Source organism: Nomascus leucogenys, unplaced genomic scaffold (genome assembly GCF_006542625.1).
Source record: "Nomascus leucogenys isolate Asia unplaced genomic scaffold, Asia_NLE_v1 Super-Scaffold_258, whole genome shotgun sequence".
Lineage (NCBI taxonomy): Eukaryota > Metazoa > Chordata > Mammalia > Primates > Hylobatidae > Nomascus > Nomascus leucogenys.
In genome coordinates, this window is record NW_022095769.1 from 5,071,003 (window position 1) to 5,084,792 (window position 13,790).

Below are 13,790 nucleotides of genomic sequence, written 5' to 3' on the forward strand. Positions count from 1 at the left end.
AAAGTGCTAGGATTATAGGCTTTTCAGTCTCCTTATGATGTATTTTGATGAACAGAAGTTCTTGAGTGGAGTTTAAGTAATCAATCTTTTCTTTTGTAGTTTGTATTTGCTGTGTCTTATACAACAAAATCTTCCTATCCTGAGGTTCTAACGATATTCTCCTAACCATTTAACAGCTTCACCTCGTTAGTACATATTTAAGTCTTTAATTTATCGGGAATTGATTTTTGTGTATAGGTATAAGATAGGGATTCCATTTCTTTCTTTCCTCTTTTTTTTTTTTAAATGAATAACCCATTGTGCTGGTATCATTTATTGAAAAAAAAATCTATCCTTTCCTCATGATCTACAATGCCTCCTCTATCATAAAATAAGTTTTCATATATGGCTGGATCTGTTTCCGGGTCATTAGGTTCCACTGATCTATAAATCTATCCCTACACCTATCTCACAATTTCTTAATTAATATGGCTTTATATTAAATCTTGATATCTGATTAGGCAAATCTTTTCACCTTGTATTTCTTTGGAAGTATCTTGGTTATTGTGAGACTTGTCTTTTATGGAAATTTTATAATTAGCATTACACCTACAGATGAATTTAGGAAGAATCAGCACCTAATAGTGTACATTCCAATTTAAGACCTTGATAATTTATTTAAATCTTCTTTACTATTATAATCTTCTTGATTATAATTTTCTTAAAAAGAGGCTTGCACATTTTTTGTTAGATTTACTCCTTAGTATTTCATCTTTTGGGTTGCTATTTTATCAAGTAATTAATTAATTATTTAGAGACAGGGTCTTGCTCTGTTGCCTGAGCTGAGTGCAGTGGTACAATCATAGCTCACTGCACCCTTGAAACCCTGGGCTCAGGCAATCCTCTTGTTTCAGTCTCTTGAGTAGGTAGGACTATAGGCATGTGCCATCATGCCTGGCTAATTGTTTTTAATTTTTTGTAGAGATGGGGTCTCACTATGTTGCCAAGGCTGGTCTCAAACTCCTGGCCTCAAGCAATCCTCCTGTCCTGGCCTCCCAAAGTACTAAGATGACAAGCGTGAGCCACTACATCTAGCCTGCTATTTTAATTTTTTTTTCCTGAACTGCTTTTCTAAACAATTGCTCTACTGTAAACAAATACTACTGAATTTTGTATGTTGACTTTTGCATTTAGCAATCATGTTAGATTTTAAATAATTTAATAATCAATTTGTGAATCCTTTGAGGCTTTCTAAAGAGACACCCTATCATATTTAATAATGGCAGATATATTGCTTTATTACTTTCTAGCTCTTATACCCTTTAATTCTTTTCCTTGTCTCACTGCACTGGCTAGGACATCCACCATAATGCTGAATAGAACTAGTGACAGCAGGCATCCTTGTCTTATTCCTAATCTTAAAGATAATGTTTTCAACGTTTTACCATAATGCATATCCTGCAGATTTTTTTGTGGGTCCCTTTTACAAGATTTTAAAAGTTCCATTTCACTCCTAGTTTCCAAGAGTTTGTCATGAATGGATGTTAAATTCTGTCAAATGCTCCCTCTCCACACCCTGTTATCTTGAGATAATGAGCATGTTTTTCCTCCTTTCATCTATTTCATGATAAATTATATTAATTGACTTTCTCCAAACTGATCAACCTTGAATGCGTGGGATAAAGCCAACTTGGTCGTTATGTATTATTTTGTATGTTACTGGATGCGGTTTGCTGATATCTACATGAGGATTTTTGCTAGTCATGAGTGGCATAGGCTGCTTTTAAAGGAAGTAAAAAGGAGCAGATAAAGGAAAATGTTTCAAATTTCAGATGTTTCAAATTCTGTGATGTTTCACTGCCATCTTGTGGCAGGAAGCAATGTCAGCAGTACACAGCTTTAAAATTTTAGCTAAGGTTATTTCACACTTAAGAGACAATTTATCATTTAGTGAAGCTCTTCAGAGAAAGCCAGGGATAAAGTCCACCTAAATGATATACTAAAAAGTACTGGAAAATCTGAACTTGCTCTTCCTAGATGCCTCTGGTTCAATTCATGGATTAGCTGCCAAGAATCCTCTTCAGATATGGGTTTCTCAATTTCAGCCTGTGATGACTCAATCAACTTACACTATACAAGGTCAAAAAGATATCAACAGGAATGGTAATCTCTATTAGAAAAATTACTTCGGCCCTGTCTCAGAAGCACACTGGATTCCTAATTTCATCAAGCTGTGTTTCGTTGTTCTTTCTTTAGAGCTAGTGGATATAGAGGTTTAGTTTTTAAGGGAGTGGTGATAGGAGACTGTTTATTAATGGGAAGTGTTGTTGACAGGAGGGGGCTTAGCTCTTACACAGTCCTATAGCGATAGTTTGGGTTGGTTATCAGAATCAAGGCTTTCTTAGCTAGAGAGTCCTCAGGAAGAGGCTTACCATTCTGGAATTGCGTCTCTACTCGCAGGTACTGCCGGAGCAGATCCATCACCACAGCCTTCATGTGGCCTCGGATGCCACTTCGGTACCTAGGCAAATAGAAAGGCTCCACTGAAAAACCTGACAATCCAACACGATTAAGCAATAAACCCAAAGGCCAAATTTACCTCCACGACATTTCACTGAACTGCTTTCCCTCTGAATAAAGAACAGCCTAAAATGAACTACAAAATTAACTTAAATTCTAAGCCTAAAAGAAATCTCACTATAGACAAGATCTTTTTTAATGAAGAAGAAAAGACAACAAAACCCTGCATAGCCCCACCTACCAACACCTTGATTCAGTTCCTACTGCTAAGTAGAAATTATTACCGTACTCTTGAAATGGCTGAGATATCTGAAAAATTTATAAGTATCTTAAAGTTAAAAGTGTTCTGTGAGGCTGGGTGCCATAGCTCACATCTGCAATCCCAGAACTTTGGGAGGCCAAGGCAGGAGGATCACTTGAGTCTAGGAGCTCCAGACCAGCCTAGGCAGTATGGCAAAACCTCTTATCTACAAAAAATACAAAAAAATTAGCCAAGCGTGGTAGCATGTGACTGTAGTCCCAGCTACTCAAGAGGCTGAGGTGGGAGGATTGCTTGAGCCTGGGAGGCAGAGGTTGCAGTGAGCTGAGATTGTGCTACTGTACTACAACCTGGATGACAGTGTGAGACCCTGTCTCCAAAAAAATAAATAAATAAATAAATAAATATGCTCTGTGAATATCCCTTTAGTATTAATAGCAACAACCACAATTACTTTTGCACCAACCTAATATAATAGGCTCCATAAGCTAAGAAGAAAAAATGTCATACTGGGCCCTGTGACAGAAGAAAAATTAGGAGCTTCATCAAAATGGCAAGGAAAAAGAAAACAACAAAATTTCTGTGCCTTATTAATTGACAGGCTGGACACAGTGGCTCATGCCTGTAATCCCAATAGTTTGGGAGGCCGAGGCAGGTGGATCATTTGAGCCCAAGAGTTTGAGATGAGCCTGGGCAACATGGCAAAACCCCACCTCTTCTAAAAATACAAAAATTAGCTGGACATGGTGGTGCACAGCTGTAGTCCCAGCTATTCAGAGGGGTTGAAACAGGAGGATCACCTGAGCCTCGGGAAGTTGAGGCTGCAATGAGCCATGATTGAGCCAATGCACTCCAGCTGGGGCAACAGAGTGAGACTCTGTCTCAAAAAATAATAATAATAATAAATAATTGACAGAAAAAAATACAGAATATTAAGAAGTCAGAAATATTGAGCATGAGAGTTAGCTCACAATTCTAAGATATTTAGAAAAGACAAGGTACTTTCTAAGATATAAGGTGCTTTCTAATTTCTTGAAGTCAAATCCGAAGGTAAATTTTTTTGTGACCACTTGAAAGAAAGGAAGACATGAGTATGGACAGGTCTGGGAATCTGGAGTTACAAGTTACTACCTCTGTACCAGCTGAACAATGCTCTGAGTATTCATAAAGAAGACTTCTCGTTCAGATTTCCGGTTCAATGTAGCTGCATGGCTATCTAGGATGTTGGCAATCTAAGGTATAAAAAAGGGAAAAAAATTAGGCCCAACCCAACAAAATGCCCCAAAGCATCAGCCTCTATAGTACAACCAGTAGGAATCTTCTTGTTATAACATGGCAATTCCTATCTCTCACATGTTGGCAGCAGCTGGAAGTTACTAGGTATAGTCTATATAGAGGATCATGCTAAATAAGCAAGCAGATTTCATCCCTTGTCACCCTTTCCCAGATGAATTAATGACTACATTACAAAAACTATCATCTTACCAAGATCTCTTCAAGGTCAAGATCCAAACTTCACTCCCCACTTGTCTATCTATATTCCCTACACGTACCTCTGCTTTATGGGTAAAGAGTAAAGATGCTGCCAAGGTAGTAAGAATGTCTCTGAAAATAAAACTACCAATAGGCCATGTGTGGTGGCTCACACCTGTAACCTCAGCACTTTGGGAGGCCAAGGAGGGAGGATAGCTTGAGCCCATGAGTTCAATACCAACCTAGGCAACATAACGAGACCCCCATCTCTATAAAAATTTTTTAAAAATTAGCTGGGCATAGTGATACACATCTGTAGTCCCAGCTACTTTGGAGGCTGAGGTGGGATGAGCCATTGGGCCTATGGGGTCAAGGCTACAGCGAGCCATGACCACACCACTGCACTCCAGCCTGGGAGACAGGGCAAGACCCTGTCTCAAAAATAAATAAATAAATAAATAAACAGCTGGGCACGGTGGCTCACGCCTGTAATCCCAGCACTTTGGGAGGCCAAGGTGGGCGGATCACGAGGTCAGGAGATCGAGACCATCCTGGCCAACATGGTGAAACGCCGTGGCTACTAAAAATGCAAAAATTAGCTGGCATGGCGGCATGTGAATGTAATCCCAGCTACTCAAGAGGCTGAGGCAGGAGAATTGCTTGAACCCGGGAGGCAGAGGTTGCAGTGAGCCGAGATCAGCCACTGCACTCCAGCCTGGTGACAGAGCTAGACTCCATCTCTAAATCAATGAACGAATGAATCAATAAATCAATCAACTAATATCACTCTATTTTCAATTCATGAAAATACCTCTAATTAGGGAATAGCCCCAGGAACAAAGCTATACGGTATACATGATCCAAGTGTGCTTTTCACATAACTACGGATACTTTATCCTTCACATACAGTACTTTCACTGTTGGGTTTGTACCCTGAGGCAGTTTTGTGAGGAATACAATGCTTAAAAGTATATAAGCACAACATCCAAAAAGTAAGGAGGATCCAAATAGGAAGGAATCCTACAACATAAACTCCGGCATTGGTAGCCAGAAAAAAATACGGTGTTATCCTATAAATACCTGCTGGCTGGGAAACTGACAGAGGACTGATGTGATGTTGCTAGCATACTGAGCCATTTCCTTCTTGATAGACTTCTCCACATTGGGGGGAATGCGGCCAGACACACTGGTCATGATATCTTGCAATTCTAGGAGAGGCAGGGAGGGATCTCTGAGGGTTTTCATCAATCGCTCTACCCAGTCTTTTACCTAAAAAAAAAGCATTGGTAAAATAGGACCCAAGTTAACACAATCCCCCAAATAAAAAGATATATAGTTGTCATTCTGTATACGTGGGAAATTGGTTCCAGAACCACCACTCATATATGAAAATCTGCACATACTTGAGCCCTACGGAACCCATGTATAGAAATAGTTGTGGGTTCCATATCTCATCAATACTGTAATTTTGATCCATGTTTGGCTGAAAAAATCCACATATAAGTGGACCCACACAGTTGAAACCTGTATTGTTCAAGAGTCAACTATATCTGAATTCACTATCATATACTACTTCTTTTCAATAAAAATTTATATAATTTTCAATAGATATGGGGTCTCACTATGTTGATCAGGCTGGTCTCAAACTCCTGGCCTCAAGCGATCTTTCCATCTCAGCTTCCCAAAGTGGTGGGATCACAGGTGTGGGCCAACTATCATAGAGTACTTTGAAATTGCAACGTAAGCATCTAATAATCCCCCTATTCTCCAGTTTAAAAAGGACTAATCACGGGCGGGCACAGTGGCTCATGCCTATAATCCCAGCACTTTGGGAGGCCAAGGCAGGCAGATCACAAAGTCAGGAGTTCAAGACCAGTCTGGCCAACATGGTGAAACCCCGACTCTACTAAAAAAAAAAAAAAAAAAATTAGCCGGGCCTGGTGGCACGTGCCTACAATCCCCACTACTCAGGAGGTTGAGGCAGGAGAATCACTTGAACCCAGGAGGTGGAGGTTGCAGTTAGCTGAGTTTGCGCCACTGCACTCCAGCCTGGGCAACAGAGCAAGACCGTCTTGAGGAAAAAAAAAAAAGGAGTAATCACAATTAAATGTGAAGTCCATGGCAAGGATAAGAAACATGGATTTAAAGACCTCAAGTCCCACAACTGAAGGTGAAAGAGTTCTAGGCCAAACAGCTTTCTTTTCCTCCCTCTTAAACAATCATTATGAGACTTGGAACTATTTTGGAGAATATGTATCCCATTTGTACATCCCTTCCCCAGGAGACGTGATTCATACCTTGCTGCTAAAGAAAGGATCTGGAAGGCAGTATCCATTCATTATGTTGACCAGATTATCCAGGACATAATGGAACACTCGATGGAGTTTCTCGCCTCTGAGTGCCGTGCTCTGGATCCGTGGCAGACTACCTGTGTGAAGTTCAGCCTGTCAACCCCAACAAGAGATCAAGTCATCTACTACTTTTGATCTAAGGTATAAACACACCACTGCAACTTAAGAGTTATCATTCAAAATCGAGACATCATACCCAGCTACCAGGAGAGAAGTCAATGGAGGAAACATCATAAGGAAATTACAGAATCTTAGTATTACAGTAACTCTTGCAAACTCTAGTTCCATAATACTACAGGTACAAATACAAGGCATAAGGTTAATAGGGGACAAAGCTAAAGAAAACACTGGCAAACCAAGCATTGAAATCACTTGCCTCTCCAAACCACCAAGTTCTTTAGCTCTTAGAGAGCAATATTCGGAGCACCTTCCTACTCACCTGCTGAACCTTGCTAGGGTTGTCCAGTTGCATTTTGGCTAGTACACAGCCAGGGTCAAGAGCTGCTCCAGGTCGCTTGACGTAATGGATACAGCCAGACTCCACAGCTGTTAAGGTCATTACCATCTTCATCACCTATAGTGAAAAATAAATTAGACTCAGATTTATCTCTCTTTACACAGGTGAATGCTTAAAAGAGGTAAATTTTTCCCTTAGCATCTAAGTTGGACCACACCTAATTTGACCAAGAAAAAATGGGAATTTACCAACATCTCCTAGGGACTATCAAGGCAGGCAATTAGAAAATCTCTCAGTACCTCACTTTAGGAATTATTAACAGTTATTGACATTTCACATTTCTAACTTTTAAAACCATTTTGGCATAATTTGTGATTACATTTGCTTTGTACTTAGAAAGTAAGGAACAATTTAATATCCTCATACCAGTGAATCCAATGTAAGACATCCAGGCCGAAACCTAAGGATTATTCTTCACTCCTCTTTCTCCCTTACCTACCAATTACCAACCCAGCCAGGCATATGTTCTAAAGCTTTCTCAAAAATCTTCCTCTCTTGCCATCTCTTTAGTTTATGCCTTCTTCATTTCTGGTCCAAAGTACTTCAAAGACCCCCTAAGAGATCTCCCTACTGGCTACATACCTCCCGCAAGGTCACGAAAAGCAATCTTTCTAGACCCCAAATCTCATCATACTACTTTCCCACTTAAATCTTTCAGAGATTACCCACTGCCTCCAGGATAGTGTAAACTTACTAGTATGGCTTATAAGATCCTTCATAACCTCACATTCAAGATCTCACATTACTTCTTTAGCATCTTTGCTTGTCCCTCCCCATTAAACCTTACTCTATTCTCAAGCCACACCAACACATACTTGCAGTTCCCTAAATACACTGTGCTGTCTTGCTTCTTTGTACCTGCTATTCCTTCAACTTTAAGCACTCTTCCCCGCCCTTCTTCACCTGCTCTATCACTATCTGTCTTTCAAAACTAAGATCAAATGTCTCTCCTTTCAGAATATCTTCCCATACAAGCTTAGCTTGATTTGGGTTAGGTGACCCTCTGCACTCTATGCTTAGCTCTCTTAATCACATGACATTACTTGTCTGTTTTGTGCCTCACCTCCATGTATTTTCTCTGGATAGCCAGCAGTTAGGACACCTAACATTCAACAAGTGCTATTGCCTAGTATCTATTTTTAGAGCTAGAGATTCCTCATTTGCCAAAGTGTTTTTATGTGTTTAAAAATCTTAAGGTTCGCACTTCTAATTAAGCCAACTGATATTTCTTTTTCATCCTTATTTCCAATCTGTTACTTTTTTTTTAATCTTTTAGAAATACGGTCTTGATTTGTGGCACAGGCCACAAATTGTACCACTCCAGTACAGTGGTACAATCTCCATTCACTGCCGCCTTGAATTCCTGGGCTCAAGGGATCCTCCCGCCTTAGCTGCCAGAGTGGCTGGGTCTACAGGCATGTGCCACTGTACGCCGCTAAGTTTTTAATTTTTCATAGAGACAGGGTCTCACCATCTTGCCCAGGCTAGTCTGGAACTCCTGGGCTCAAGCGATCTTCCTGCCTCAGCCTCCCAAAGTGGTGGGATTACAGGCACAAGCCACTGTGCCCAGCCTCCTTTCTGTAACTTTTCAGTCCTAGTCCATCCCAGCCAACCCTTTTCCTACCTTCCCCTCCCATGATCCCACAGTCCTTTCACCACCCTGACCTCAATCTCAGCATAGCACTGGCCAGCAAACACATGACCTCCATCTTCTACAATGTACTGGATTAACTTCCCAGCAGAAGGTGAGCGCATCACTGATGGGTCATTTTCCTTCTCAAACACACAGGTTTTATTGCCAATCGTGATGCGATATCTAGGAGACAAGTGGAAGTATGTAAGCTAAGAAAGCACCTCAGGATGTAAATGAGAATGGTAGAGAATGTCAACCTTCAAAGAAAAAAAAATCCTGAAAACTTTATTATACACACACACACACACACACACACACACACACATTCACTGCATCTTTGTTTATAATGTCAATTAACAAAAATTTCCTTCAATAAGGATCAGATTAAATATAGTATAATCATATAATGGAATACTACATGACTATTAAAAATAACAGGTACCACCATTTAAAAACACACACACAAAGATATTGATGACGTAATCGCTAACATTTCTTGAAGCCTAGCTGTGTTGTGGCAATGTTCTACACATTTTCAACATGTTAATTTATTTCATTCTCATAACACCATAACTGGTGTTCAACATTTGTGAATTTCTTTTTTTTTTTTTTTTTGAGATGGAGTTTTGCTCTTGTTGCCCAGACTGGAGTGCAATGGCGTGATCTCGGCTCACTGCAACCTCCACCTCCCAGGTTCATGTGATTCTCCTGCCTCAGCCTCCCAAGTAGCTGGGACTACAGGCATAAGCCACCACATCTGGTTAATTTTGTATTTTTAGTAGAGACGGTTTCACCATGTTGGCCACGCCAGTCTTGAACTCCCGACCTCAGGTGATCTACCTGCCTCGACCTCCCAAAGTGCTGGGATTACAGGCGCGAGCCACCGTGCCCAGCCACATTTGTGAATGTATTTAAAGAAAAACAGTATGTACATGAGTGTAACTTGTATATGCATATAAAATTTCTACTCAAATATATAAGAAACTTTTAACAATGGTTACTTATAAAAAGGGGAACTTATTTTTCATTGTCCACATACACTGGAGTGGTAGGGAGACATGTTTTTAATTATAAACACTTTTACACTCTTGATATTTTTGTTAAGTGCATGTACTATTTTTTTTTTTTTTTTTTAACTACAAATGAGTACCAAAAAAAGCCTGGGAAAATCCCAAGAGCTAGTAACTAATAAGAGAAAAGACTAATAGGATGACCAGCAAATGGACCTCAGCCACTTACCTATCCACTTCCTCTTTCATATACGTAGTATAACTGCTGCCATCATAGGACAAGAGCAGTCCACCGTCACTCAGCCGATGTACATCTACTTCTACACATGAGCCATTCATGATCACCACATAGGAGTTGGGGGACTGTCGAGTCACCTGTAGGGAATGAGAATGAGGATCAGTGTGTCCCTTCCAGGTACAGCTCCAAACGAAATTTGAATGCTTCAAAAATACAGGTAAGAAAGATCTGTCAGGAGGAAGAAAATTCATGACACCGATGCTATTTGTACAGTGTCTGTGGACATGGCTCAGTCCTACTATAAGCAAAGAGGGCAACCTTAGTTGTTTTTCCCAACTGTGGTTGTTCCCTTTCTCTCCTTTATCTCTTGGCGGTATATGTGAAGTTGAAGAACAACAAAAAAGATTTTCATAGAACAACAAATGCTGCTTCAGGACACTGACACAAATAATAACGGTAATTTCACTAATACCCCCATCCCTGCATTAAATCAAACTTTTCCTCCTGCCTCTCAACCTAAAGAAAGATAGCTAAAAAAGTAAGGTGCAAGCTCCAATGGGGTTCTGCATACCTTAAGTACATACTTGACTCCCTCATAGATAAGTTCAACATCTACTGTATTCAGAAGTGTATGAGCAGGAAGAACTTGACCCCTGAAAGAACAACAATGAGAGAGAAACTTACTACAAAGTTCTAACAGTTAATAAGAGAATCTAAAAGATTATTGATTGTAGCACTTCCTAGAATAACAAAAGACTAGAAACAACCTAAATACTTAAATGATCATTTGTAAGGAATTGATCACATCAATTATGAATCTTATAATGGATTTTTTAAAATTAGGGTAAAATATACATTACATTAAATTTGCCATCTTAACCATTACAAAATGCACAGTTCTATAGTGTTGGGGATATTAACACTATTCTGCAACCGATCTGCAGGACTTTTTCATCTGGCAAAAGTGAAACTCTATACCCATTAACAACTCCCAATTTCCCCCTCCCCTCAGTTCCTGGTAACCATCATTCTACTTTCTAGTTCTATAAGTCTGACTAGTCTTCATACTTCATATAAGTAAAACCATATAGTATTTGTCTTTTTGTGACAGGCTTAATTCACTTGCCCTAATGTCCTTAAGATTCACCTATGTTTTGGCATGTGTCAGAATTTCCTTCCTCTTTAAGGCTGAATAATACTCTATTGTATGTATATGCCACATTTTGTTTATGCAGTCATCCATCAACCAACATCTGAGCTGCTCCCATCTTTTAGCTACTGTGAATAATCCTCCTATGAATGTGGCTGTGCAAGTATCTTTCAGACCCTGCTTTCAGTTCTTTCAGAATACCCAGAAGTGGGTATTACCAGATCATATGGTAATTCTATTTTTAATTTTTTCAGTAATTGCAATACCATTATTCAATAGTGGCTGCATCATTTTACATTCCCATCAAGAGTGCACAAGTGTCCCAATTTCTCTACGTACTTGCCAATACTTGCTATTTTCTGTTTTTTGACAGTGGGCATCCTAATGGGTGTGAGGTGGTATCTCATCATGGTTTTGATTTTATTTACTTAATGATTAGTGATGTTGTGCATGTTTTCACATGTGGAACAAAACATACAGACATTAAAAAGATGTGAACTAAAAAACACTTTAAAAAATATACTGTTGAATTAAAAAGCAAGGTAAAGAACAGCTTCACAGCATGCTACCATTTGAGTTTTAAAAAACCAGGAGGTGGGAAGAAACAAATATTACATGTTGATATGGTACGGCTGTGTTCCCACTCAAATCTCATCTTGAACTGTAGCTCCCATAATTCTCATGTGGTGTAGGATGGACCCGGTGGGAGATACTTGAATCATGGAAGCGGTTCCCCCATGCTGTTCTCATGGTAGTGAATAAGTCTCACAAGATCTGATCATTTCATAAGAGGAAACCCCTTTCACTTGGCTCTCATTTTCTCTCTTGGCTGCCACCACGAAAGATGTGACTTTGCTCTTCCTTTGCCTTCTGCCATGATTGTGAGGCCTCCCCAGCCATCTGGAACTGTGACTCAATTAAACTTCTTTCCTTTATAAATTAGACAATCTTGGGTATGTCTTTATTAGCAGTGTGAGAACAGACTAATACACATGTATATGTTCATGTAAGTTTAGGATATCTTTGGAAGGTTAGAAAAGAAACTGGTAACATGAATTTACTTTAGGGGACGGAAACTGGATGGCCAAGGAACAGACGTAAGAGAGAGACTTTTCACTGCTTATCTTTTTTGTGCCTTTTGAATTTTGAACCACATAAATGTGTTAACTGTTCTTAAAGATAAAGATTAAGGTTGGGCGCAGTGGCTCACGCCTGTAATTCCAGCTATTTGGGAGGCCAAAGCGGGCAGATCACGAGGTCAAGAGATCGAGACCATCCTGGCCAACATGTTGAAACTCCGTCTCTACTAAAAATACGAAAATGAGCTGGGCGTGGCGGCGTGTGCCTGTAGTCCCAGGTACTCAGGTGGCTGAGGCAGGAGAATCCCTTGAACCCGGGAGGCGGAGGTTAGAGTGAGCAGAGATCATGCCACTGCACTCCAGCCTGGTGACAGAGCAAGGCTCCATCTCAAAAAAAAAGATAAAGATTAAACGCGAAAAAAATTATAAAACTTCAGTGTAAGCATATCTACTCCTAGCAACTGAAACTTTGAGAGTCTTAAAAAAGGCCGGGTGGCTGGGCACGGTGGCTCACGCCTATAATCCCAGCACTTTGGGAGGCCGAGGCGGGTGGATCACAAGGTCAGGAGATTGAGACCATCCTGGCTAACATGGTGAAACCCTGTCGCTAATAAAAATACAAAAAAAATTAGCCGGGCGTGGTGGCAGGTGCCTGTAGTCCCAGCTACTCGAGAGGCTGAGGCAGGAGAATGGCGTGAACCCGGGAGGCGGACCTTGCAGTGAGCCAATATCGCGCCACTGCACTCCAGCCTGGGCAACAGTGCAAGACTCTGTCTCAAAAAATAATAATAATAATAATAAAATAAAATAAGTTAAAAACAAAAGCATTTTAAAAGGTGGGGGGGGGCTTGTAGAGGAAAATGCATTTGACATATTTGTACACCAATAAGAAAACTATCCTTCCTTCCTTCCTTCCTTCCCTCCCTCCCTCCCTCCCTCCCTCCCTCCCTCCTTTCTTTCTTTCTTTCTTTCTTTCTTTTTTTCTTCTTTCCCTCTGTGGCCCAGGCTGCAATCTACTCGGCTCGCTGCTGCCCGCGCCACGGACTGCCTGGGACTGCCGGCGCGCGCCACCGCTGCCTGCTTTTTCTCCTTTGGCTGCAGGCGCGCGTTCGCCATGTTGGCCACGCTGGTCGCCAGCTCCTGACGCCGAGTGCTCTGCCCGCCTCAGCCTCCCGAGGTACTGGGACTGCAGACGGAGTCTCGCTCACCCGGTGCTCGGTGTTGCCCGGGCTGGAGTGCGGTGGCGTGGTCTGGGCACGAGGCAGCCTCCGCCTCCCAGCCGCCTGCCTTGGCCTACCAGGGTGCTGGGATTGCAGCCCCTGCCCGGCCGCCGCCCCGTCTGGGAGGTGGGGAGCGTCTCTGCCCGGCCGCCCCTCTGCCCGGCCTCCCCATCTGGGAAGTGAGGAGCGCCTCTGCCCGGCCACCCATCGTCTGGGAGGTGAGGAGCGCCTCTGCCCGGCCACCCATCGTCTGGGAGGTGAGGAGCGCCTCTGCCCGGCCACCCATCGTCTGGGAAGTGAGGAGCGCTTCTGCCCGGCCACCCATCGTCTGGGAAGTGAGGAGCGCCTCTACCTGGCCGCC

The 13,790-nt window shown here is 41.5% G+C and overlaps 1 protein-coding gene across 5 annotated transcripts in view; it reads right to left on the minus strand.

Annotated features, from left to right (window-relative positions):
• The window catches only part of ACACA (acetyl-CoA carboxylase alpha), a 337,027-nt gene that overhangs the window by 150,525 nt on the left and 172,712 nt on the right, over window positions 1-13,790 (minus strand). For all 5 annotated transcript variants that reach the window (XM_030808066.1, XM_030808070.1, XM_030808067.1 and 2 more), the window contains 8 exons: window positions 10,552-10,633; window positions 9,972-10,117; window positions 8,765-8,915; window positions 7,022-7,156; window positions 6,529-6,675; window positions 5,312-5,500; window positions 3,890-3,990; window positions 2,412-2,500 (listed from right to left, as the gene is read on the minus strand). In XM_030808066.1, coding sequence (XP_030663926.1) covers window positions 2,412-2,500; window positions 3,890-3,990; window positions 5,312-5,500; window positions 6,529-6,675; window positions 7,022-7,156; window positions 8,765-8,915; window positions 9,972-10,117; window positions 10,552-10,633 — 1,040 coding nt within the window. The remainder of the gene's footprint in view (window positions 1-2,411; window positions 2,501-3,889; window positions 3,991-5,311; window positions 5,501-6,528; window positions 6,676-7,021; window positions 7,157-8,764; window positions 8,916-9,971; window positions 10,118-10,551; window positions 10,634-13,790) is intronic.